This window comes from Penicillium longicatenatum, assembly GCF_028827895.1.
Source record: "Penicillium longicatenatum strain IBT 33135 chromosome Unknown contig_2_segment0_segment0, whole genome shotgun sequence".
NCBI lineage: Eukaryota > Fungi > Ascomycota > Eurotiomycetes > Eurotiales > Aspergillaceae > Penicillium > Penicillium longicatenatum.
In genome coordinates this window covers 587438-612691 of record NW_026643120.1, presented here as the reverse complement: position 1 = coordinate 612691, position 25254 = coordinate 587438, and the positions used below count along the sequence as shown (strand labels likewise).

General features: G+C 48.7%; 10 protein-coding genes across 10 annotated transcripts; 4 read left to right on the top strand and 6 right to left on the bottom strand.

Moving 5' to 3' along the window:
- Positions 1-1682: 1682 nt before the first annotated feature.
- N7484_002752 (putative JmjC domain protein) lies at positions 1683-3299 on the top strand (the record flags this gene model as incomplete). Its single annotated transcript, XM_057113172.1, has 1 exon — positions 1683-3299. One exon carries the CDS (start codon positions 1683-1685, stop codon positions 3297-3299), a length of 1617 nt encoding a protein of 538 aa, XP_056973312.1.
- Positions 3300-3374: 75 nt separating this feature from the next.
- On the bottom strand, positions 3375-4966 carry N7484_002751 (uncharacterized protein; the record flags this gene model as incomplete). Its single annotated transcript, XM_057113171.1, has 3 exons — positions 3375-3575; positions 3646-4109; positions 4186-4966. The coding sequence occupies 3 exons, from the start codon at positions 4964-4966 to the stop codon at positions 3375-3377; spliced, it is 1446 nt and encodes a 481-aa protein (XP_056973311.1).
- Positions 4967-5389: 423 nt separating this feature from the next.
- Positions 5390-8026, bottom strand: N7484_002750 (cell division control 45 family protein; the record flags this gene model as incomplete). The annotated part of the gene is made up of 2 exons (XM_057113170.1): positions 5390-7198; positions 7262-8026. 2 exons carry the CDS (start codon positions 8024-8026, stop codon positions 5390-5392), a joined length of 2574 nt encoding a protein of 857 aa, XP_056973310.1.
- Positions 8027-8995: 969 nt separating this feature from the next.
- Positions 8996-10183, bottom strand: N7484_002749 (GPI-anchored transamidase; the record flags this gene model as incomplete). Its single annotated transcript, XM_057113169.1, has 1 exon — positions 8996-10183. One exon carries the CDS (start codon positions 10181-10183, stop codon positions 8996-8998), a length of 1188 nt encoding a protein of 395 aa, XP_056973309.1.
- Positions 10184-10795: 612 nt separating this feature from the next.
- Positions 10796-11587, top strand: N7484_002748 (DUF1014 domain protein; the record flags this gene model as incomplete). The annotated part of the gene is made up of 3 exons (XM_057113168.1): positions 10796-10852; positions 10925-11025; positions 11086-11587. The coding sequence occupies 3 exons, from the start codon at positions 10796-10798 to the stop codon at positions 11585-11587; spliced, it is 660 nt and encodes a 219-aa protein (XP_056973308.1).
- Positions 11588-11985: 398 nt separating this feature from the next.
- N7484_002747 (TauD/TfdA dioxygenase family protein) lies at positions 11986-13187 on the bottom strand (the record flags this gene model as incomplete). The annotated part of the gene is made up of 3 exons (XM_057113167.1): positions 11986-12143; positions 12202-12918; positions 12971-13187. The coding sequence occupies 3 exons, from the start codon at positions 13185-13187 to the stop codon at positions 11986-11988; spliced, it is 1092 nt and encodes a 363-aa protein (XP_056973307.1).
- Positions 13188-14596: 1409 nt separating this feature from the next.
- On the bottom strand, positions 14597-14779 carry N7484_002746 (uncharacterized protein; the record flags this gene model as incomplete). The annotated part of the gene is made up of 1 exon (XM_057113166.1): positions 14597-14779. One exon carries the CDS (start codon positions 14777-14779, stop codon positions 14597-14599), a length of 183 nt encoding a protein of 60 aa, XP_056973306.1.
- A 1138-nt stretch (positions 14780-15917) lies between these two features.
- Positions 15918-19285, top strand: N7484_002745 (uncharacterized protein; the record flags this gene model as incomplete). Its single annotated transcript, XM_057113165.1, has 3 exons — positions 15918-15996; positions 16153-16785; positions 16845-19285. The coding sequence occupies 3 exons, from the start codon at positions 15918-15920 to the stop codon at positions 19283-19285; spliced, it is 3153 nt and encodes a 1050-aa protein (XP_056973305.1).
- Positions 19286-19998: 713 nt separating this feature from the next.
- N7484_002744 (ANL family adenylate-forming protein) lies at positions 19999-21602 on the top strand (the record flags this gene model as incomplete). Its single annotated transcript, XM_057113164.1, has 4 exons — positions 19999-20772; positions 20850-20944; positions 20995-21116; positions 21172-21602. The coding sequence occupies 4 exons, from the start codon at positions 19999-20001 to the stop codon at positions 21600-21602; spliced, it is 1422 nt and encodes a 473-aa protein (XP_056973304.1).
- A 670-nt stretch (positions 21603-22272) lies between these two features.
- Positions 22273-23412, bottom strand: pex7 (putative peroxisome biosynthesis protein (Peroxine-7); the record flags this gene model as incomplete). Its single annotated transcript, XM_057113163.1, has 2 exons — positions 22273-23167; positions 23249-23412. 2 exons carry the CDS (start codon positions 23410-23412, stop codon positions 22273-22275), a joined length of 1059 nt encoding a protein of 352 aa, XP_056973303.1.
- Positions 23413-25254: the final 1842 nt, after the last annotated feature.

Here is a 25254-nt window from a genome sequence, read left to right as displayed (position 1 = left end):
TCACTGGCACAAGGCTCGGGTCAATTAGCCACACCGACATGAATCAACCGGGGTCTAGCCCTACAGCCGAGCCCGCGCGAGAATCAAACAAAAGTACCCTCTCCAATCAGGAGCTGACAGACGTCGTTCAATTCGATTATTTTGACTTTCTGTGATGTGCCGGTCATAAAAAGTCTATTTCGCCGAACTATACTGTGATGACTGCCGGGTTAACCTTGCTGGCTTATACCCGAAACATTCACATCCACGTCCCCATGCACCAGGTGGATGTGGGACTGATTTTCTGTGAGCCTCAACTCATGTATCTGTAGAGATCCTGGTCAAGGCCGTTGAGGCACAAGTGGCAACGCGTCCGAGGGAGAGTACGCCCCCGACGTCAGGTTCAGGCTCGAAGCCGACCCGCCAAGCTAGTAGTATGATGTTTGCGCCAACAACGATCTGTGCATAAGCGTTTGATTTGGATTAGGGCGAAAGTAGAGTTCTTGGTGTTTTATTGGCTGATTGTGGGCTCGACAAGTCGATCCGTCAGCCACGTCGGCTTCGTGCATGGATTGGGTCGCTAACAAGGGACGGGACGGTGAGCCCATATTTGGCGTTGGCCTTGAGAGGGATTGTCTGATGAATATCAGGTGCCTAGGCAAAATGGATATTCCCGGGCTTGAGTTTTATTTGTCATTTGACGGCCAGCTGAGTGTGTTGTTTCTATGGCGAATAGTGTCTAGGCTTTTCAAGGTTGTCGTATTCAGTTGTTCCATGTCAGGATCTAAGGTTTGCCTAGGGTCCATTGGATACGTGAGTCACTCCCCATAGGCATATCTGAGGCCTTGTCAGTATCCTCAGAGAGTACCTCAACCTTGGAAGGACCTCAGTGTTTCTGAAGATGAAGTCCATGATGTAACTCATGGGCTTGAAAGCTTCCAGTGTGCTGGAGATAGGGTTTATCATCTACCTTTGCTTCTTTGACACCATCTAGAATTTGTACCAAGTGTTCGATACTGTAGTTCTTTTTTCCTCCTTGGTTTCTGCTCCGCCTATATTTACATCGTCGTCATTCCCATCGTCTTGCTCAACACGATTGCTGATAATATATATTGCTCGATGCCACATACTCCAGCTATGGCTGAAGGCTCGGAACGATTATAAAAATGATGAATCAGCGTTCGCACAACCTCACTCGTCTAAAAGCACTCTGAATGTCTCTCCCTTCTCACCTGAACACTGGGTCAATTCGAGGGCATACTTATAAGTTGCAATAGGTAGTGATAGAACTCCCACATAAGCTCTTATCGTTATCGTTATCGATAAGATAAATTATGAAGACAGCTTCAATTGTTTTACTCAACTTCGAACCACTTTCTTCCCCTCTTCCTCTGCGATCTTTCCCTTCGCATATATGCATGTTTCACAAACGTGAATTTTGATACACGTTCCCTGGAAAATATTTTCTCAACACCTGCATTGAAGGCAGGTTCAGCTGTTCACTGAGCTTAGAGTCACTCCGGGCTCCGTTGTCTACTCGAGTTTATATCACTTTCTTCCTCTTTCCATCTTACCTTCTTCCCTTCTTCCCCTCGCCCTCTCGCGTGCTACAAGATTGTGAATTCTGCTACGCGTCTGGTGAAATATCCCTTCGTTAGTGAGCTCCTCGTTCCTACTACGAAACTGCACCACTCTATGTCGCCATGAGTCTCGCCGATGCCGTGCAACAGACACTGTCCGCTCTGAGCAGTGACCCAGTCATCGAATACGGAGAGCCGATTCAAGAACTGCTTTTCAATAAGCCAAAAGATGCCATCACCATCGCTTATGAAGAACTGAATGTGTTCCCATTGCACAGGGTTCCTGAATGCTGGCATAGCCTTTACACCGACGCATCGATCGTGAAAGCATGCTATCTTATCATTCTCAACTGTGATCTCGCCCCACAGGATCCTCCTTCGGCAGAGAAAGCCCAAATAAACATAGAAAAACTCATCGAAGAGCTTAAAGGTTACAAACAATCTACAAAAATCAATCTCGAAGCTAGCTGGGTGAAAGAGGCCACCCATGCCCTTGACATGGCATTGATCATGACGGGTGGACGTGGTCGCGAGCAGTGGATCAAGAAGTTGTTTGCTGAGATCAAGCTGGCCGCAGACAAATGGGACGATGAGCTGGCTACATCGGAGGAACCTGGTAAACCAGAGGGTCCTCCCCAAAAGCGACAAAAGATCGTGCCGGACATGGCACCTCCCATGTTTCCCCCCACCTCAATTCCCGAACCCCGCTTGGATCATCCCATTCCCCGGGTATCAAATCCCACCATGGCGTACATGGAGAACCACATCGAAAAGCTCCGGACTCCACTTGTGATAACTGATAATGTCGACCACTGGCCTGCAATGAACACCCGGCCCTGGGCTTCGCGTGAGTACTGGTGGAATCGCACACTAAACGGCAGACGTCTGATTCCCGTGGAAGTCGGTAGGTCGTACACAGATGAAGAATGGGGCCAGAGAATCATGGAGATCCGAGAATTTACTACAAAGTATCTCTGGAATGACCACCAAGAGGACCAGTCATCTATTGAGCAAGAGTCTGGGGAGACAGGTTATATGGCACAACATGACCTTATGCGCCAGATTCCTGAGCTCCGCAATGACATTGCAGTTCCCGACTATTGCTACATTGACCCACCTCGTCCGGAGCCTGAAACCCCAGTGTATCTTGCGAAACGACGAAAGCAGACCGAGCTGAAGGCTCAGACCGCCGAGACACAGCAACTTGCCACCAACCCCGAGGAGGAGCAGCAATCACGAACACCGCCATCTATTGACGATGAGTCCGACCATAGCTCACAGACGACCATCCCTAGTGAGCCTATTATCAATACCTGGATAGGCCCCTCGTGGACCATCTCTCCCTTACACCATGATGCCTACCACAACATCCTAGTACAGGTCGTCGGTACTAAGTACGTCCGTCTCTACTCTCCGCATACCCCAGCTTCACAAATCCATCCCCGTGACTCTGAGTGGGTAACGTCAGCTCCGGAGAAGGGTGCGCCAGACCAGAAACCCAAGAAGAGACTCATTGACATGTCCAACACCTCCAAGGTCGACATCGCAGCCATGGAGCTTTCACCTGCCGAGGCTGAACACTGGGAGGAGCAATGGCCTGGTTTCCAGGACGCGGATTATGTTGAGACTGTCTTGCATGAGGGTGAGTGCTTATACATCCCGATCGGATGGTGGCACTACATCCGTGGATTGCGTGCCGGCGCTAGTGTTAGCTTCTGGTGGGAGTCAATTACTCCTTGAGAATACTTTTTCGAAGTTCAGAATAAAGAATCTAGATCCATCAAAGTTAAATTCCATCTAGTCTAATGTTTTAATCTAACTCCAACCGTCGACCAATTCACAAAGAGTCTCCTCCCCACCCACATTACCAGGGAAAACAACAAAAGGCACACCCCGATGCCGAGAGGTAGGCTCATCACACCTCCACAAAGGCACACCAGGAGCAGCTTGACCAACAATCAAAGCACGCTTAACATTCAAGCCCTTTGTCGCAGCATCAGAAGAGGTAATACCACCCTAAAAGATCTGTCAATGGACCATCCTCACAAGAGAACACCATAACCGAAGAGTGGGGAAGAAGCCATACCTTAGCAATAATATATCTAGGTCGTACTTCAATCCGCTGTAGAACACTGACAAGTGCCTCAGCAACAGCAGCTCCAATGCTCAACGACGAAAGCTCATCAATCCCCGTAATAAGCTTCCGACTAGTCATAACTAGCGTATCCATTCCGGCACTTAGATGCGCTTCCGCATCCTTCACGACACGCGATACGGTCTCCTCCGCCGTCTCAGGCGAAGCGATGAGCTCATCGACTTTGATTACGATAATTGCGAGTTTCCCCGTACCTCCACGGCGGTCTGTTAGCACTTTGAGTTGAGCGGTTGTCTTTGGAACATAGGAGCCCGCAAGAATAAGACCACCTGTTTGGCGTGGCGAGGGGAGTTTGAGCTCGGTCGCGGTGATGGGGGCTTTAGAGCGGATACCGAGTCTTGTTGAGACGAATGCTGCACCGGTACGGTAGAGGAAGTGTTTACCCTTTGATTCAGCTGGGATAAGTTAGTATTTGCCCATTCATTTCCTTTGCCACTTTCTTTTGTTTATTCCCGGGATGGAAAGACATACCGAGCAACAAACCCGCGACAAAGACGTGCATATCGGATTCCGCGGCTGCATTGACAATCACCACACCACCGGCCGGCGAAGCGAGCAATTTCTCACAAACGGCTTGAGGACCACCACGCCTAATCTCACCGATAGTCACCGAGTGCAATTGACCGTTTGAGAACCGCCCGGCCGCTTTTTCTTGCACGTAGTCGCGTAGATTGGAGCTCTTGTACCCGAATGTGGCATCTTTCGCAAATTGTGTTGAGCCCGCTGGAACAAGCTGATCTCCTTCTGCAACATAGTGTATATCATTGATAGTGTACCGGCCACCCTGAAAAAAGAATGGTGCTAGGACTAGTGCGTCTGCGGGTCCGAAGACGGACTGAGCGACGTCTGTTTCTAGCGGGAAATGGCCACGTAGTGTGCTGTCACCGCGGAGAACAATGTCGACCTTGTTGCCGGTGGATTGGGCGGCTGAGGAGACGTTTTTGCATATTGTTTGGATTAGAGCTTCGGCCTCTTTAGGTGGGAGAGCGCGAGAGTTTGTTAGGATGAAGAATCCTGCGGAATCGGATTGGAATTCTGCTGTTAGAGTTGGGATGTCCCAGACGGCGAGGACATTGATATCGTGGCAGGTTTGTGTGCCGGTTGGATCGTCATCTAGAACGACGAGCCGATTGATTGTCGCGGTTGCGAGGATCTGGGAGATTTGGTCTTGAGTGTCGGTGGGGTATTCTGCCGGGAGTTGGCTGAGCGTACTCTCGCGAGGTACAGATGGGTAATGTTGTGGCTGCGACATGATGTATTTGCCAAGATAGGGATAGAGATGGAAACTGTGACTTCGCTGTCTGGATTAGTCAATGTTGATCTATAGGACCGAGAAAGTCGGAGTTCGGTAGTGGCACAATTGGTGCGGGGATGCGGGGAGCTCTAGTCGGAGAGAAGGCCGATGCGAAGTAGATTTCATTGCTGGAGATCGATGGCTACCAAATACTAGATGACGATAATAAAACACACCTCCAAAACGCCATTGTCCGCAAAAAGACCTTAGAAATGCAAGAGAATGGATGTGAATGCAACAGCTCATTGATCATGTAGTCCCTTTCAAACCAGCTCATCCTCAAACCCAAGTCCTTCCCACCCATAACTCAAAAAGCGTGTAAATAGTGCAAGATGTCAGGTCGTAGACTGCGTGAAAATGAGTTTTAGTGTGAGGGAGCCTTTAGCCCACCACGCTCCGGAAGCTTAGTGCCTCCAAGAAACCGCCGAGATCGTCCTTCGCTACCTCGACCACACAGTGCTCGAAGCTGTCAATACGGACACGGGCATTGGTCTCCTGGACCACTTCCTGGAAGGCAATGCCGAATCGATTGCGCAACAGGTGCTTCTTGCCCCGAGGGTCTTCCTCATCTTCAGATTCAGATTCAGATTCGGATGACGATTCGGATTCCTCTTCTTCGGACTCCTCAGCTTCCTGGTCTTCTCTCTCGGCACGCTCAGCAGCGCGCTTGGCTCGGTTTTCTGCTCGCGCCTTGTCTTTCTTCTCCTTGGCCTCCTTTTTCTTGCGTCGCTCTTCTTGACGCTTCGACATGGCGGCAAAGTCGATCACGCCACCACCACCACCGGTGCCTACCACGACATACAGATCTCTGGCCTCATCAAGTCCAGCAAGCACGAGAGGAGTACCGGCAGCTCGCTTCCGTCCGATCTTGACCGAGTCGCCCTTTTCACGCTCTTGAACCCGAATGGCTTCCGCAATCCACAAGGCCAGTTTTGTCAACGCCCCGGGGTTGGTGAAAAGCTGCACATCGGGCCCGTCCTTGACAACGGCGATACGAAATGCTCGAAGATGTCGAATCTGGTGCTTGGAGAGCAATGATGTACCTGTGCGAAGGATCGCACGGTGAAGATGTTGAGCCAGGGGCAACGCCCCCATCAAAATGGTAGGCGCTTCAGATGTGAGCGACGTAGCGTCATATGCACTAAAGAAGCGAGGAATAATGCTGGCCGAATCTGACTCTTCGAGAGCCCCTGCGTTTTCGGAGTCGCCCGTTGAGCCTTGTAATCGAGGTAGACGTGATGCATCCCAGGAGGGCGAAGTCTCGTGTGGGCCTACTTCGAGCATAGCCCCGAGAATAACGCCGACGTCTGTGGCCGAAAGGCATGCTTTCCAACCCCAGCAACGAACAAAGCCCCAGCCTTCACGGGAGCTAGAGTTCCCAGATGGTTCTGGAGGAACTAAACCATCCAAACCATACATGGGTGCATACTTGAGCAACCGCCCCCGAAGTACTCGCTTCAGTTCCATGTCCATATGCGTATAGTATTGGTGACACTGGGTGAGACTGATGCCCATCTTGGCAAATAACTTGTGCAGTCGCTTGCGACCATTTTCAGTCCAGACATGGAGCCTTGGGGCCAAGTAAGGACTGTGAAGCATGCTCTCATATAGAGACCAATGACGAACAAGCAGGAAACGCGGCTCTGGGGATAGACGGATTGATGTGTCGGTGGGAGATCTAGCTGTAGTTGGAATGACTCCATGGATCTCGCCCCTAATATCTCGGTTTTGCTCCAAGGGGTCAGGGGGGTTGAGACGGTGGACTTCGTCTCGCAGGATCTGGCGAATATGTTCTCCACGCTGCCCGCCCCAGCCTGCAGAGCCTCCAGAGTCTGAGGTATTTGAAATGCCCACACCAGTCATGGTTCGACCACTGAGCTCTAAGCTGGAGACACCGATGATCGCAAGCCAGAGAAGGTCGTTGTCTTCACGACCAAGTTCTGATGCTAAAGAGTAGATCAAAGATGAAATTGGTTCGGAGTATGATGTACCTGAAGAGTAATAATTTTGCAATACCGCCTCATGTTTCTTCTTGAGTCGAATTAAGCGTCGCTTCAGAGATCGTGCTGATGGCTCTTTATGCTCCACAGGCGATGGGGAATCACTTGTAGGAGTAGCAGAACGTGACGAGTTGGACGAATTGATCCCATTTCTCCTTCCTCGACTAGGTGATGTGACAATGGAAGACCCCTGCGATATGTTAGTCCCTGATCTAATTCACTTATCATTTTTTGAAACAAGAGATCGACGTACCGAGTTGCTACGTTTCCGCTGTCGAGGAGGTCCGTCATCCTCATCTGAATCGTCCTCATCCTCGCGGCCGGACCAAGACTTGCGCTTCTTGGAGCCAGGCTGTGTTTCGTCATCATCCGCCTCACCAATGGATCCATCGTCGCTCTCGTCATCTTCGTCAACCTCAGGCATATCCAGAAGAGCGTAGTATGCTTCTCGTTCATTGCTGAGATCTCCCTCAATGTCGCCATCATCGAACACGACAATTCCACCATTCTTCGACGTGTAAGCAGGTGTGATACACCCATTGTCGACCCCGCGCCCGCGCCGTCGTGCATTTATATCGATCTCTGCCATCGCTGAACTCATACCACCTTGGCCTCCGAAAACATTGCCCAAGTTCCATGGCCGGCGCGCGTCGAAGACCCATATGTCGACTCCTCCCATATCCTCTGAATCGTCCTCCGGATTGTTCAATCCGAGGATATCTGCCAAATCTACCAATCCTCCTACACCAAGACACACAACCACACCTCCGGAGCCGCCATTGGTGGTCTGCATCGGCTGAACCAGGTCTCGTCCCACGCGCGCAAGGTCGCCATAGCCGCCCACCGGTTGAATCTTATGAGGGATAAAGTCGCGTTTTAATAATTCGGTAAGAATTCGGCAGGCACATAACGCGTCGGGTTCGAGTGCCACAAGGATCAGGACGGACGGAGATTGCGGATTTTGAGTTCGGAGGAGTTGAAGGTATAACTGGGAGATGAGCTGGCGCGGAAGATACATGGCCAGCTAAGGAGGAGGGTGGGAGATGAATGTGAGCATGAAGAACTAAGAATAGGGAGAGCCGAAGAGCAAATCAAGCACAGCACAGCAAAGTTGGGGGGATTATCATGAGGTTGATTGCGGTTGGATCTAGTTGCTCTGGAAGGGAAAGCGCGACGCGTCGGGCACGTGCCACTAGATTCCATCGGTCGCCGAGACAAAGTGGAATTATTCGTTTAATTACTTCCCCCTGCTTCATACTTCCAAATCATCTATTATTCTGGGTCTATTTACTGTATATCTGCACGGGAGAGATTACTGGACTGATTCCATAACAAAGTTCTGTTACTGCATCTCTTTGTAGAGTGCTAAGTAGAGTGCTAAAGTGGTTTCGCGTAAAATCTTTATAGACGCAACTATTGGACTGGATATGCTAAGTAATGGCTTTTCCCTGTTCTTGTATGCTCCACTCAAGTATTTCCATTATCAGGACTCGAACTGTCCCATATCATGCATTGCACAAGATCAATGCGCGCGCTATAGCCCTACTTAGTGACATTCATGCGCCCCGCTTACTTGCGGCCTTATTCCAAGCCAGCTCATTGGTGCTTCGAACCATCTTCTGCCGATTGTCTCATAGACAATAGCCATGCCTTTTCATCGCGTCTGACATATTATCAAAAGTTACTTGACCTTTGAGCAGTATTAAGAAACTCTGAAAATTGAATTTTTGTTCAATAGCCTTGATCTTTCCAAGCAGTTGCTCTGAAGAGCCGGGCTTCCATGGTGAATAGCGAGCTCCATTGTCAGTTCATGATCGAAGACTACAAAATTGGTTTGCAAGCCGAAATGTGTTGAATTCCATTTAATCGTAGCTTAGAGATAGAAACCTCGCTTAATATCACGCTGAACGCCGAGCTCCAATCACATGCTATATACAATAATCCTTGGCTGAAATTTGGCAATAAGTAGGTTGATGGCTTGAGCGAGTTAAACCACAGAGCGGCCAAGATATGAACTGGCAACCCAGACTGCAGAGCATACTCCCACCACGGATATACCAACCAGACGCTTGCCCCAGCTGCTATCGTCTGTCATTCGGGTGGGCCCAACAGTTGTCTTCCGAGGCAAATGGACAGAAAGCGAGCTGGCCTGAGGCTCTGTCGAGTTATTCAGAATAGCAGAATACTCCACATCACGCTTCTGCCACTTTTCAACCAGTCGCGCAATCTCAGCCAGGTCTTCCCTGAGGGAACCGGGCTCTGTTGCGTTGGCATTCTCAACCTCGACATTTTGGACATTACCAAAGAAATCAACCACAGTTCGAAGGCGACCTTCTTGTTCGCCGCCGGGGAACAGGTCCCACCGAACACCAGGTTGTGAATGAATCTTTGATTCGTCATAGGAGTCAAATAGATCCCCTAGATTCAACTTTGAATTCGCGCTGGTCACTTGGGTTTCGAGGAACTCAAGCACATAGTAGGTCCAACGATCGATTACCGCAACTCCCACATCATTGTCCGCATGATGCGAGTATGACGACTGATCTAGTTCGCTAGACCCAGTCGCGACGATATTGGGCGAGTAGAAGTGGGTGTACATTGTGTTCGCCTGACAAGTATCAATCATGAACAATAGCTCATGGTAGCGCTTCTTCTCCCACATCTGGCCAAATGCATCGGCCAAATCCCATGCACCGATCTCCTCCGCATCCTGGAATTTCAGGAACTGGTCTCCTCCGTGGCCAGTCATGTATACAAGCACATTGCTACCCGCATCGGACCCGAGTCTTTTACTGCGCGGTACATCTTCGTCAAGTCGATCGGTTAAGAGGCGAATAAAGTTCTCCACTGTGACCTCGTAGCCCCTGTAGTCCACCTCGATGTTGTCGCCGTATAGGTCAACGGCGCGGTCCGCATTACTGTATACAGTTCCTGGGAAGGCATTGCGGGGATTGCAAGCCATGTCATCGGGCAGCATAAGGATGATTTGTGAGTCGGGAATGCCGAGCCTTTTAACGGTTCGGTATAGGGAGAGGACATTGGCGAGGTGACGGTAGTTGAACCAAAATCGGGAGGTGGAAACCAGCACCGCCCAGTTAGATGTGTGCTCGGCGGTCGCTGCACAAGTGAGCAGAAGCAGCGATAGGAGCTGTAAGAAGCGGAAAAACAACGTCATTGTGGTGGTTCGGGTCGGAGCTAGATCATAGTCTGGAAAGGAGAGAGGATGCCAGATGCGCTAACTGGATGCAAAGACGAGGTGTGGGCGGAGATGGTAAGACAAAAGTCGCTAATGATTAATCGCCCTGATTATATGAAGGCCATCACCGGGACTTGTAGCGCCAGAGGAAATGTTGGCAAATGGGAAGCGAGGAGGCTAGATCTTAAGATGCTCAGATGGAAGCCGAATGATGACAAACGACGGATTGGGGAAAGTGACACCTTGATATTCAGGCATCAAGGATGATAACCACACCACAAACAAACAAGGCTTAGCGTTGGCTTTGTGAACTAGTTTCGGGTTTAATCAACCAAGCAACGCAGTGTTTGGAGCAAATGATTACTCTCACATACATTTCAAGTGTGGGATTGCTGCAAAAACTAACAATAAACATGACGCACTTGTTCATGTTGAAGTATAGATTAGTCACGGAGACACCGCCCGCTTCGGCACCGGCATAATCACCAGGCGGATCAGATCACCGAACAGCAATCCACTTTTTTCTTCTTCATACTTGCCAATTTTCTCTGATCAATACAGCAAATTACCCAGTGAACAAGCCTCAACAAAATGGGTGGCAAGAAAGCAGCTGGAGAGAACTCCAAGAAGGCCGCTGGCAACGCTCGCGTATGTATTGACATAACCCCGCCCCCGCCATCATTGCCACGAACGTGCCAGAAGATGCTAATGGTGGAGTAGAAAGCCGACGCCGCATCTCAGAAGAAGGCCGCTGAGGACCAGAAGAAGGCTGCCGAGGAGGACAAGCAATGGTCCAAGGGATCCAAGAGTAATGCTAAGAAGTATGAATATGGTCTATGCCAGTGAAGAGATCAATGACTAACACAACATTTGTTTGTTAGGGAGGACGCCGAAGCCAAGAAAGCCGAAGCTGCCCGCAAGAAGGCTGAGCGTGATGCTCAGATGGCCGAGGAAGAAGCTGCCGCTCCCTCCAAGCCCAAGGGCGCTGGAGCCAAGACCGCACAGAAGAAGAGCCGTGGTCTCGACCTGTCACAGCTGGACGATGCCCCCTCCAAGAAGGGATCCTCCCTCAATGCCTCCGGTATTGACAATGCGCTGGATGCTTTGTCTTTGACAAACAAGGACACCACAAAGGTTGAGCGACACCCTGAGCGACGTTTCAAGGCTGCCTACGCTGCATTCGAGGCCCGCCGACTGCCGGAGATCGAGGAGGAGAACCCTGGCTTGCGACGACAGCAGCGTATGGATCTTTGCCGGAAGGAATTCGAGAAGAGCGAAGAGAACCCCTTCAACCAGGTTCACGTTGCTGTGAATGCTTCCAAGGAGGAGATCGCTGCTATCCGAGAACAGGAGCGCAGCAAGACCGAGCGCAGACTGGGTTAAACTGGTGGAAGATGTCTATCATTGAATAGAAGTTCTCATTGGAGATGCCAAGATCGCCGCATCGATTCCAGATTGCGCAACTGCATTACGCACTTGATCATGCATGCCAAATCGACATGCAGAGTCTGAAGGACAAATGACCTATGGGTCAAATTCGCAGTCATATTCGCAGTGATCTGAATCTGAGGCACTGTATAAGCAGACACAGTCGTGTATGACAGGTAAAATTCGAGCGGAGGAGTCTGATGCATGTTTTAAGCATTCTTAGCGTTGGACATAAAATTACGAAATGCAATGACCGTGATGCTTAATTGCTATGGCTGATAAATTAAGTAACTGTTCCAAAAGCTCCAGCTAGCGTATAAAATATTTATGTACATTTCCGCTGTCTGAGAAGCTCAAGCGCCCTCAGCAGCAAGAGCCTCAGTCCTCGATGTGCTGTTGGGGTCGAGGTAAGGCTTCTCGCCAATACCAACGGCACGGTGACCAAATCGCTCTCCAAGTCCTTCGTAATCAAAGGTAGCAGTGTGGAAAGCAGAGCGATTATCCCAAATAGCTAACACAGATAATCAGCAACTAGCCACGAGGTAAAAGTCGGCATAGATTCAACTTACCAATATCATTCTCATTTCTCCACTTGAACCGCACAGTCAGGTCATGGTTCTCAGTAATCGTGGTATAAAACTTCTTCAACAGCTCGTCCGACTCCTCCGGGTTAAGCTCATTGATATACTTCGGAAAAGGCCCAACAGCATAAATACTTTTCCACCCCGTAACGGGATTTGTCCGTACGATAGGATGAACAGTAGACAACTCCTTGCCGATATTCAACGGACTACCCCGAGGCTCAGTGTAGATATAGACATTCTTTGGATCATTTTCTGCAGCCTGAATAAAGCCCGTACCCGTATAGGTTGCAGTAAGACTCTCGAAAAGTTTCTGGTAAGGCTTGGAGAACCGGTCATACATCTCGTACCCTGAGGCCCATAGCGTATCACCGCCTGTTTTGGGGAGTTGGGTTAATCGGAGAGAGGTGTAGTCGGCCGGTGCGGGCTCGAACTGGATGTCTGAATGCCATTGCGCGGAGTCGTACCGACGTCTGTTGCGTTGTTGGTCATGGCGGTGCATCTTCTTACGGGAAAGAGAGCTGATTGTGCTGACTTGGGCATCGTCGACGCCGAATTCGTTCGTGTTGTTTAGGACAGGGTGGATGTGGAGAGTTGAGTCGGCGGGCTTGCCGGATGCTTGGCCTAGTCTGTGTACCAAATCCTTCTGGAGGGCATCGGTGAGGTTGTTCTGGGCGCGGAAGAAAACAACACCACGCTGGGAGACTGAATGGTAGGTTAGTATCTGTTATCCCAAGGTATGATTGTGAACACTTACTTGTGATAGCGAGGTCTCGCACCAGCTCGTCTGCATTTGGAGCATTTAAGATGTCATCGACGATGTTGACTTTGGGGAATTCACGACCAATCACTGGGGTTGTTTCTTCGAACTCATGCTGATCCAATGCACCACTGAGCTTGAGAGGTGCAGGGTATTGCTGCTCATTATTGGGCGCAGGGCGTACTGGAAGCGAGTCGACAGGAATTGGAGCCATGGTGATAGGCAATTTGAAGTATACGAGATGAGAAGGTTGTGAATTAGACTGGATTCATATCCTCTTATAGTAAATCTGCTGTTCGATAAGTTGTACATACATTCCCGAAGAATCGGGACTATGAATCACGCCATTGGTTGTTCGATTTACGCATTTCCCCAATGTCACACTTGCCGATAACCCGATAGCTAAGTTGTGCGGGGTACATACTGGATACACAACTGTCAGTTGATTGGAGATGATCATGTCATTTGATTCGTCTGTAAGCAATGCGGGGCTATTCTACATGTTACGCTAGATCGGCCATGCAGCGAGTCCAAGAAGCACCTACAGAGTTGATTGGGGAATATAAGAACAGTGCATGGGAAATACAGCTTGCAAAGATAGTTACGATTGCTCTGCGTCGCGTTTTGGTTATCAGGCCAATCCTGAATTCTGAGTGGGAGTTGATGACGATATCGTAGCACCTCATCACGCATCCCAATTACGTGGTCATGTAGCCGAATTTTCGGCTGATCGCCATGCCCCACACGAGCAGTGATTTGAACCATGCTGTCAGGCATCCAATCACTGCTAGGATTGGGTCGTCCACGGATATTTATCCGTGGGTTTAGCTGTAAATAGGGCTTTTACCAAGGAAGGAGATCGGGTGGTCGGCTCTTGGAAAAGTCTTTTAGTGGAGCCACTAGGACACGTTGTCTGGTAAAATGGAAGCTGTATATTGAGGCAGAAAGCTAAGCATCCTGGGGCCGAATGCTCCTGACAGGAACGTTACTGGAAGTACTTGGAGTGGAGACTAAGGCCTGCACACATTCCAAAAATGATCCGCTTGACTATTGTCCCAACAGGCTTTGGAATGGCAAACATGCCCCTTCTTAGTTTGAACAATCTGCTTTCACAAAAAGCATTGTCAGTTGACGAAAAGCCAAGGCATCTAAGCATGGCGTAGTATCTGATGCAAAATCGAAGGAGACATGTCTGCACTTTCCCTGACCGATGGATCCGCCGATCAATACAAGAATCTCAAGGACAACAGAGACAACAATGGTTCCTTTACTTCTTCATCTGTGTCAATCCGTCATGTTTTCTGCTGTGCTCAGTCTCTTCCTGGACTGCTTTTTTCAAACCCCGGTCAAATATTTTCTGTGGTTGTTGTCGATGGAGATTGTCCTCGTCACTTTCCTCTTCATATACATTTTCATCCGCAAGCTTGCGTATAGGTCAATCGAGCAGCTCATTGCATGGTAATGCTGTCCCTTATTCTGCAGACACGTGAGGCTTAGAGAACGAAGAGGAGGTAGATCGACACAGGCGCATGATGTTAGCCAGACCTAGGTATTCCGGAAACACCCCCGTTGCTACCTATCCCGATGCCACATTTCTGGCTCCTGTCACCATTTGTCACCATTTTACCGGGCGCCGACATATCCGTCACGTCCATGGTCACCTTGCCGATCACCAGCGTTGAAACCATTACCATTTCCACTGTGTATGGGACCTTCAACTTTACGATTGTTGCCCTGATGTGTCCAGTTACCGCAGGGACCGTCTGATACTCTCGTCCAGGCGTGATTGATAAGAACAGTGGTCATGTGGAAGAAGGGAGTAGAGGCTAATAAGTGGAAGCGTATGTCTAACGCCTGTGAGTTGTGGACGAGAATATGTATATATTTAACATCGAGGAAGCTCAATTGACCACTCGGTCGCATCACTGTGAGCCGAACTCATAATTAGCCTCTTGGATATTTTGAGAAGAGACCACGCTCTAGTCTTAACACCGCAGAGCTCCCCTGTCCCAAGCCACCGGACCTTTCCTGATTTTTGTGCTACACTGCTGGACATCTTCAGGATATCTCTCCAAGGAGCCCTCTACTGGCTGTGGAAAGAATCTGGGGACAATCTCCTTGGGCATCGTTTTCCCGGCTTGCGACCTCGGGATATCTTCATCATCAGCCAAAATCCTGAGAAGAGTTGGGAGTTTGAACTCGGCTAAATGAGCCGATAGGTCGAGTCTAAGGGCATGCAGTGATAACTTCAAGGCTGTGGTCGAGTCCTCATTAAGGTTGGCAGATGCCGACTTTTTGCGGAGACGAATGACTGCTTGTTGATTACAATTAGCCTTCTTCCATTTATTCCGCCCCTGATAGCCAATCCCTACGCGTCAACACCATGGAATGTTCAAGTATGTGTGATCTAAATACGCAAAAATTTCCCAATGATCTCATTTCCACCAAACTTGCTCTGCTTCATCAGTCGGTTCCTGGAATATAGTGGCGACCGCTTTCGCCTTCCGTGCGCGGGACACAGATGGGCCTTTTCGAACCCTAATGACATGAGATGCTAGGCTTGAATTAGATTACACGTAGGGAATCTATTTGGTACGTACAATGTAATAGAAATATATATGACGAAGCTGGTACCAGAGGTACAAGAGCTTGGCAGACTAGAAGGTTCGATCCAAGCTAGGAGTCTGAACTTCTGATCAGGCGACTCACAAATCCCAAGCTCATGAATTTCACTTATTATATTCTTTGATTGATCTACGCGTCGTGTTTTGAATTTAAGTATTCGAATTCGAAATATATCTTGCTTTTAGTAGGCGCCAAGCGTCTCAAGATTGGTGGCCGTACTGAAGATCTCCTGATGGTGGGGGCCAGGAATAAATCTGCGGGGTAAGAGCGACTCTTTCTCTCCAGGCCCCCAGTCCTTTTGGTTTAAGACGTGATAAAGATGCCTGTCATATCATTTGCTCATGGAAACTCGGGGAACCAGGTGGGAGTCAATTACGGAACAATAGTTCTACCATCGAGTAGGTCATAAGTTTACAAACTACCCTGATCGAGTATATTGATAGCTTTCTTCTGGCTCTACAGCGCAAGACTCCCCCCCCAAACTCTGGTGAGGGATTCAAGTTGTTACACGCTAGCTCTAGGCCTTTCTTACTAATAAGCCTCTATATCTATAGGTGACCGCTTCAACGTACCCTTTGATCTTACTCACGTACCTCTAATTGAAAATTTTATCGGGCGGCACGACGAACTGAATTACCTATGGGAGTATCTCAACCCGAAAGGCTCCCAATCACGAAAGGTTGCCATCCTCCATGGGCTTGGGGGCATAGGAAAAACACAGCTCGCGATTCGTTTTGCACGAGACCACAAACACGAATTTACTTGTATATTGTGGTTGAATGGCAAGGACCGAAGCACACTTTTGCAATCTCTTAGTTCTGTCTTGCCACGATTACCTGGACATTCCCAGGAAAACGGGGCGATCGATGAAGAGGAGCTGGAGCAACGAGCGAAGTATGTGTTGAACTGGCTGGCGAAAAATGGAAACTCACGCTGGCTACTGATTTTTGATAATATCGATCAATACTCTCCCATCACCAACGGCAACGGTGATGAATATGACATTGGAACATTCTTCCCTTCAGCAGATCACGGGTCTATTCTTATAACCTCTCGGCTATCAGGCTTAAGTGAGCTTGGAACGCCCTTCCCAGTCCATCGGCTTGAGACAACGGACGCAATTCAACTACTCTTGCAGAATAGTGGCCTACCAGCGGATACCATTAAGAGCCTTCAGGACAGTCCAGGTATGATGATCTTTAAGATACAGACCTTATGAGTGATCCAGTAATACTAATATATCAAGATACCGTTGCCCTCATTCATCGCCTCGATGGACTCCCATTGGCGGTTGTGCTCGCGGCAGCATTTATGCGTCAAACCGGAACCAGTACCACCGAATATCTGCAATATTACCAAAAGTCCTGGTCTGATCTACAGTCACAATCTAGTCCTGGACGGCAGTATCAGCAGGGCAACATATTACAAACGTGGCTCATCTCATACCGTGAGATACAAAAGCGGGACCCTAGCGCAGCAAAGCTACTCCTGCTGCTTGCTCGCTTTGATAACCGAGATATTTGGTATGAGTTGGTTAAAGGTGCTTCTCATAGCAGCGATGTCCCTAGTTGGCTTGAAGGGATCATATCAAGTGGATTTTCATTCAAAATTCGGATGAAACATCTCATCGGATTTTCTCTTATTGAGACTAAACAACAAGACGGAAGCTATGCAATGCACCCAGTAGTACAGTCCTGGTGCCATCATGTTGCTCGCACGAATAGGCTTGTGAATTCCGGCCAGCTTTGTGAACTAGCGCTAATATCGGTTGGATGGACTGTCCCTAGCGCAGACGAACGGAATTATTCAAAACTTCAGCAGCGTCTCATTCCCCACGCGAATTATGTACGTCTTGGGGAAAGCTCTGGTAATGATATTGCAGAATGGGGAGCATTTCATAGTTTAGGGAACCTCTACTCTGACCAAGGAAAGCTAAAGGAGGCCGAGGAGATGTACCAGCGAGCTCTAGCTGGCTATGAGAAGGCCCTTGGTCCAGACCATACATCCACCCTTAGGACTGTGAACAACCTTGGAAATCTCTATAAAGACCAAGGAAAGCTAAAAGAGGCCGAGGAGATGTACCAGCGAGCTCTAGCTGGCTATGAGAAGGCCCTTGGTCCAGACCATACATCCACCCTTGATACTGTGAACAACCTTGGAAATCTCTACTCTGATCAAGGAAAGCTAAAGGAGGCCGAGGAGATGTACCAGCGAGCTCTAGCTGGCTATGAGAAGGCCCTTGGTCCAGACCATACATCCACCCTTGATACTGTGAACAACCTTGGTCTTCTCTACTCTGATCAAGGAAAGCTAAAGGAGGCCGAGGAGATGTACCGGCGAGCTCTAGCTGGCTATGAGAAGGCCCTTGGTCCAGATCATACATCCACCCTTAGGACTGTGAACAACCTTGGAAATCTCTACTCTGATCAAGGAAAGCTGAAAGAGGCCGAGGAGATGTACCAGCGAGCACTGGCAGGTAGGGAGAAGGCCCTTGGTCTAGATCATATATCCACCCTTAATACTGTGAACAACCTTGGTCTTCTCTACAAAGACCAAGGAAAGCTAAAGGAGGCCGAGGAGATGTACCAGCGAGCTCTAGCTGGCTATGAGAAGGCCCTTGGTCCAGATCATACATCTACCCTCAGTATTATGAACAACCTTGGAAATCTCTACAAAGACCAAGGAAAGCTAAAAGAGGCCGAGGAGATGTACCAGCGAGCACTAGCAGGGAAGGAGAAGGCCCTTAGTCCAGATCATACATCCACCCTTGATACTGTGAACAACCTTGGAAATCTCTACTCTGACCAAGGAAAGCTAAAAGAGGCCGAGGAGATGTACCAGCGAGCTCTAGCTGGCTATGAGAAGGCCCTTGGTCCAGATCATACATCCACCCTTAGGACTGTGAACAACCTTGGAAATCTCTATAGAGACCAAGGAAAGCTAAAAGAGGCCGAGGAGATGTACCAGCGAGCTCTAGCTGGCTATGAGAAGGCCCTTGGTCCAGACCATACATCCACCCTTGATACTGTGAACAACCTTGGAAATCTCTACTCTGATCAAGGAAAGCTAAAGGAGGCCGAGGAGATGTACCAGCGAGCTCTAGCTGGCTATGAGAAGGCCCTTGGTCCAGACCATACATCCACCCTTGATACTGTGAACAACCTTGGTCTTCTCTACTCTGATCAAGGAAAGCTAAAGGAGGCCGAGGAGATGTACCAGCGAGCTCTAGCTGGCTATGAGAAGGCCCTTGGTCCAGACCATACATCCACCCTTGATACTGTGAACAACCTTGGTCTTCTCTACTCTGATCAAGGAAAGCTAAAGGAGGCCGAGGAGATGTACCAGCGAGCTCTAGCTGGCTATGAGAAGGCCCTTGGTCCAGATCATACATCCACCCTTAGGACTATGAATAACCTTGGTCTTCTCTACTCTGATCAAGGAAAGCTAAAGGAGGCCGAGGAGATGTACCAGCGAGCACTAGCAGGTAGGGAGAAGGCCCTTGGTCCAGATCATACATCCACCCTCAGTACTATAAACAACCTTGGAATTCTCCATAAAAACCAAGGAAAGCTAAAGGAGGCTGAGAGGATATACCAGGGAGAACTGCCAAACAATGGAAAGGTCGCACATCTCAACGCTAGTACGGCACGACGGGCTATTAAGAAATTCACTAGATTGTTTAAATAATAAGACTGCAAGAATTGCGGGCCTGTAATGGAATTCGAAAAAAATGGCTACATCACTGCACTTGATCTTCTGTATGACTTAAATAGGATCATAATACCACGGCGTCAACGTAGAGAAGCCTACGGCGAAACCATTGGCATAACCGAAGCCTGAACATAATTATCCTGTGGACGGACGATGTATGAAAGATACGATTAATTTAATCAGAGTCCCGTGCGGTAGACGATACCTGTTTAATGGTTGGCTTGGTGTGTTTTAGATCTGTAGTACTAAATGTACAGATGCCCAAATTGGTAATTTACTTGTTCCGAGTTATACGATTCACACTTGAAACAGATATTGAAATATAACTTGACCAAATAAAGATTAGCGTATCATGTGATTAGGGTTCAAAAGAGCTTCTATGTGTTGTTCGATATGGAAGGCGATAGCGGTCGGCACTGTAGTATTTCACGATGATTATGGCATCGATGCGACATCCAAAGATCTGATAAATGACATTGAGCATTTACGTGAAACCTTGCGAAAAGAGCTTCCTTCCGACTGGTACAATGACAAAGGCTTGCTACGACCCGATGTTGCTTCCATAGCAACTATATCGCTGAGTGGATATTACTTCCTGGTTGGTGGATTCTTTGCGATCACAGCACTTGGTGGAAACTGTGTACCACTGCGTGAGTCGTTCCTGGCCCGCTTGAAGGTGCAGCAAGATAATGGCCGTTACTTATCCATCAACCCCTCTCCTAGCAAGTGGTGCTCTTCCTGAAGAAGCGCTTTATTTCTTGAACACTGCCAATGCAGCGTATCTTCTGACTGAGCCAAACACCGTCGAACGAGCTGCTGCGATTAAAGACCATGCTGTTCAAACAGCCAGTCAAAATATTCACCTTATCCCAATAGCACGGGCAGAGGCAGGTTCAATTTCTAGTGCACGAGTCGAGATCGATGAAGACATGACACTTGATCCGAAACTCCCATGCTTGATCATTTTCACCTCCGGTACCACCGGTCGGCCTAAAGGGGTGGTCATTCCCCGGAAAACATTCTTTTTCCAAAGACAGACAGATCCCAGTGAGCTCTTTTTGGCCTATCGTCCTGTTCACTGGATAGGAGGTGCATACAGCCTCCTCGTGCGGGTCTTGACCGGGTCAAGGGTTCATTTCCTGAAGCGCCGCCCCGAGCCTGCCAACTTTTGGGAGATTCTCAAGGAAGGTAGGATTACCGGCACATCTCTGCCCCCTGCACTTTTCAAAGAACTAGAAGATTACTACCTGACGAATATCCGCTATCTTCCTTCCCAAGAACACGATGAATATGTCTCCGGGGCAGCGAAACTCCGGTTCGCCATTAATAGTGGATCTGCGCTGAACCCGTCGACGGCCCATTTCTGGAAAGAACTCACGAATTTAAAGATCCGGAATGTATACGCATCTACCAAATTTGGAAGTGCGGCTTTGATGGCTTCGATTGAGGCTGAATATGTTGATGTTCGTATACTTGTGCTCAAATTACAAGCTCTAACCCTCATATTTATACATGAAATTCTTTACTGATTTCTCTATAGAGATGCATTGTTAGGCCTCTGCCTGGAGTGGAAATCAAACTATCAGATGGAGACGAAGGGGAAATGCTCGTGAAATCCTCTACCATGTTCACTCAGTATGGCTCTATCAAACCCATTTTCTGATTCATTTACTGACGTCTGCCAGTTATATCAACAACGAGGCAGCAACAAGAGATGCCTTTGACGAAGAAGGGTTCTTGAAAACCGGCGATCTTGCTCAACACATTGGAGATTTGTATTTCTTCAAAGGCAGAGCAAATCACGACTGTAAGTGATCACCAAAATCCTGACATCCGAAGTTCTTTGACTAAAATTCCACCAGGGACTCGATTTTGGCACTTCAAGATACCGGTACTTGAGCTGGAAGAGCGCCTCATCCAGCTTCCGTATATAAGTAAAGCGTATGGGCTGCCTGTCCTAGACCACGAGGCTCAAGGTCTTGCCGCGACGCTTGTTCGTCTTCGCGGACCGCATGAAACACTCCAAAATATCAATCTTCGCAGAATTCGAGAGGACCTTGCTTCGAACATGGAGCTTTACAAGCTTCCTGCACTTCTGTATATCCTGAAGGACGGAGAAGAAGTACCCAAGTCAGCATCCGAGAAAGTCATGAAGGCTCAAGCACTGGAGAAATACTTCCACTTGTCCGACTACCGCCCGCGTGATTATGCCGTGCATGGGGTTGAGTTTTGGGGCAATCAGACTCAAATTAGCTCAACTAGAAAGGCCCGGGACTGGGAGGGCGAGGACTAAGCTTGAAAGGGTGCCTAGCTAAATGCTCATCCTAGTACCTAGTGTATTGCGGACAGCCCTACGTCCTATATACTTATAGAAAGTCACATTTCGTCCTGTGTTACATTCCTGTCATAAGTTCTTCAATTTCCTGAAAGGCATGATGTAGTACTTACTCGGACTGAAATGGGGATAGAATATTCACAAAGCGGGGCCTGTGGGGGAGTATGCCTTTTGCTTCCAAAAACTTGGAGTGGCTACTGCCAGGTCCTGCCGCAGAGATTATTGTTGCTGGTAGTGGTGAGCCGGTCGGCGTCATATCGTCTAAGGTTTGTTTCTGACTGACAGTGCATATGTTGTCGTTGGAGGGGCGACCTGTGTCGGATTCGCTAACGGCATAGCTGCAAGTGTAGAAGATGAATTCATTTTGGAAATACCTTTGAGCTCCATCTCGATTTGCACAATCCAGTCTGGCGTTTTCTCCAGGTCGTCACGCTGCGCGAAAAAAGGGGTTTGTGAAATGTTCCTTTGCGTGGAGTTGCATCTCGGGATAAGATACTGTAAGGATATTTATTTATTTGGAACTGCAAAATGAAAAGGCCTCGGGTAGTAATGGCCCTTGGATTAAATAGTAATCCATCCAGGTATCAAATAAGAACAACAGCTTTAAATGCAGATAATATCATCACGATCAAGTCATGGAGCCCCGCACATCCCACACGAAAAGGTTCTCGTCCCAGCCAACACTTGCACACCAGCCCTCGTTTCCAAACAAACACCAGTCGATACCTGTTGCGAACTCCGTATGCCTGGCCATTCGGCCTAGCTCCCTTCCAAGAGTTGGACCCGAGCGCATAAACTCCAGTTCCTGGCCAGCCGGCACCGTTTCTGAACCGTCACTCCATACACGGCAAGTCATGTCGTAGCTAGCACTCAATAATACACTGGAAAGATGTGGTGACCAGGCTACTTTCTTGACAGCATAGTTGTGGCCTACCATGGTTGTCGCAGCGCCTTGTTCACAGGCTCGAATATCGAATACGCGAATGGCAGTGTCCACGCCACCTGTCGCGAGCACATTCGGGCGGTATTTGTTCCAGTCTTGAGTGAGCACTTCGTTGGGGACGGTAGCGTTGGGCGGTAATTTTTCTGAACCCGGTGCGCCCCGCGGTGTAGAATTGAGAAATTGCATAACTCGGTGGTTTGAAGCAGAGGCCGGGGTGCGGAAATCATAGAGACGCACATAGCCATCACTCGAGACGCAGGAGAGGAGGTTGGCATTATGTGGTGACCAGGTTGCGGAGTAGGTGCAGGAGTGGATGGGGAGAGTGAGTAGGGACTGCTGGCGATGTGGCGACCAGACCCGCACGGTATTATCCCAGCTGCTGGAGCAAAATTTGTCCTTTTCGATTGGGCCCCAGTTCACGCTGAAAACCTCTCGATTATGTTCTTTCCATTGTTGGACCGGGAAATCGTTCACGGTGCAGTCGAATAGCTTGATGCTTCCGTCACCGGATGCTGTAACGACCTGGTTTTCATGAATCTCCGACCAGGCCAGATCGTAGAGTGAGTCTTGTGTGGCGAACCTAATGGTACACAAAGGCCAGATGATTAGCGTTCACTGCTGGAAATCACATTAAGACAATTGCCCGCGGGCAGGTGTTCACCATTTCATGGGCTGGATACCCTGGGCTGTCAACTCAAAGACCCAGAGCCGACCGTTTCCGACCAGCCCAAAATTGGCAGAGCTTGCGACCGCGATGCGATTATCGAAGAACGGGGAGTATCCAACAGCCGTCCCGTTGAAACCCTGCGTGCGGAACTGCAGCATAGTGAAGGGTTGATCTACTTGGCCGGGTGCGCCCGATCACTTGCAAGGAAGAAGAGAAGAACTCGTCAAAGGAAGGTCAGAAAGGGTTACTCAGGGTATCACAATAAAAAGTCATGCCTATCATGCTCATGAACGCGTTCAAGAAGTGACGAATGAACGACTGCGGGGGGGATCAAATGAGCTGGACCGAGGTTTACCGGTTCCTTATCGCCTTATCGGGCCGAATAAGGGCACTCGTGAAGTATACCGCACTATGGGGAACAGCACTGTGTGTTTATTAACTTTGAAAACACCTATGTCTAATATCAAATTCTGACCACAATTGGGGGCTTGATAGACTATGCAATAAATGTTGATCAATTGGCTTGGACCCCAAAGATGGAGAAGCTTGGTCTTCACCACAGGGGATATAACAGTTGGCAAAACCTTCCACGCCTATATGCTACTATCTAGAAACGCAACGGTCGCAATTGTTTTATTTTTGAAAGTCATAAATGAATAAACCCAAAAAATATGTGTAGTACTCACATTGATACTATTGACCAGCCCTGGAGGTTCCTGTTCGAGTGTTCTGCATAGCGAGACCCTGCATATCACTGACGTCAACCACCCACACCTCGAAAAGACCGACCAGTGATAGAATAAATAGCCCTGAGAATACGATCTTCCCCATATAAAAGGTTCCCAAGTATTCCAATAGCCTGTCAAAAATTGGATCGCCATGAACTCGAAACCATGGTTTGAGCAACTGCCACAGACTATGACGCCACCATGGTCTTGACTGCACCTACGCGACATGACTATGTATTTAGCTCTGATCAACCCACATGCTTCACCACATGAGCTATGGCTCTTTATGATTTATGTAGTTGAGACGACTTCAGAACGTCCAAAGCCTATCATGTCCGACACTGAGTCGTATACCTCCCCAGCCCAAACTTTTCTCCAAGAGGAAATCTATCGACTCGGTACATCCCCAGGCCTCCGAGCCCTTCCAGCAGGCCCAATACGTGACTTGATCGTTTTTAGCTGGGGCCCAATCATCTATCGAACCTGCTATACACCTGAGACGAAACATTCTCTTCCGATATTCCTGCGCTGTCTGAACAATGCCGTAAGAAAATCCCTGGGTCAGACACTCGCGGGCTCAAAAGAGGAGCTTGATGCGTTGATCAAAAGCTATTCCTCCAAAATATTCAATGCCCATGAAAAATACAATGGCCTTGATGAAGATGGGGTTCGTCGGGCATTTCACGACTATAAAGTGTCATTGACTCTTCCGTCAATGGAGCTACCCAGCCGACTGCGGGTCTGCCTGATGGTTGACGATCAGGTATTGGCGAATCTGAAGGCTATACTCGAGCTCTGTTCGATGTGTGAAACATCCGTTGATCTGGGTCGGTGTTGGGTTAAGCTAGTTGAAGAGAATTTCCCGGACTCAAGGTGTTGGGAAGAGACATGTCCTACGCAATCTAGTCAGATCGATATTACTGGAGATTACCGTGGGAGATACCGGGGCTGGACTACTGTGGCGCTGCCTGCGCTTCTTGAGGTCTTTGATGGATTAAGGCAGTTGAAACCCTTGGTGGAATATCATCGTGAGGGTCGAGTATATCTTGGAAAAGGGAAATGGAGCAGTGTGTAACCTCCTTAAAATGGATCGATGAATAATGACATCTTTGGACAGCTTTGATCTTGAAGAAGATCTAGCATATCCCTGGGGACTTTAGATTGCTTTTTTTTTTATAGTTTTCTTTTATATTGGTTGCTTCGCTCTAATGTTGCTACTGTGCTATCGAAAGTGAGACTGTGACATCATTGGTCAATTCGATGCAAGTCACG